Genomic DNA, 480 nt, shown 5'->3' on the forward strand with positions numbered 1-480 from the left:
TTGATTGGCAAAGATGAGACTCATCTTGGTGTTATCGGTAGGGTCCTTGGTGATGTGACGAACCAGCTGAAGCATAGGAGTGATACCAGTTCCACCTGAAGGATGAAAGGAATGAAATTAGTTTTCTATTTGAGAGGTTTGATAGAGGGAAGTGTAACTTTACTGCTAAGGTCCTGTCATTCCGGAATCAAAGAGAGAAGGAAGACAGGATAGGAGAAAGCCAGCCGTTCAAGATAAAATTCGCCCTAGGCGGGAATCGAACACGCGACCCAGTGCTTACAAGGTAGACGCGCCACCAACCAAGCTAACTAGCCTGGCTGGGTGAACTTTAGTTTTATGACAGCAACTCACGCTCAGACCGTGTGGCGGGAAAAACTTAAAACTTCAGAGTTTGTACTTCAGACCCAGGTCTCTCAATCGGTCTGATATACCTCGGTCTCAATACTTTTTCCATCCTATTCTACTTTCTTTGATTTCGGG

The 480-nt window shown here is 45.4% G+C and overlaps 1 protein-coding gene across 1 annotated transcript in view; it reads right to left on the reverse strand.

Moving 5' to 3' along the window:
* Positions 1-9: 9 nt before the first annotated feature.
* The window catches only part of LOC103524067 (NADH-cytochrome b5 reductase 2-like), a gene marked incomplete at both ends in the record, with an annotated part of 19,964 nt that continues 19,493 nt past the window's right edge, over positions 10-480 (reverse strand). The window contains one exon of the mRNA XM_008489074.2: positions 10-95. Coding sequence (XP_008487296.2) covers positions 10-95 — 86 coding nt within the window. The remainder of the gene's footprint in view (positions 96-480) is intronic.

This window comes from Diaphorina citri, unplaced genomic scaffold (assembly GCF_000475195.1).
Source record: "Diaphorina citri unplaced genomic scaffold, Diaci psyllid genome assembly version 1.1 scaffold90537, whole genome shotgun sequence".
In the NCBI taxonomy this organism is placed as follows: Eukaryota; Metazoa; Arthropoda; class Insecta; order Hemiptera; family Psyllidae; genus Diaphorina; species Diaphorina citri.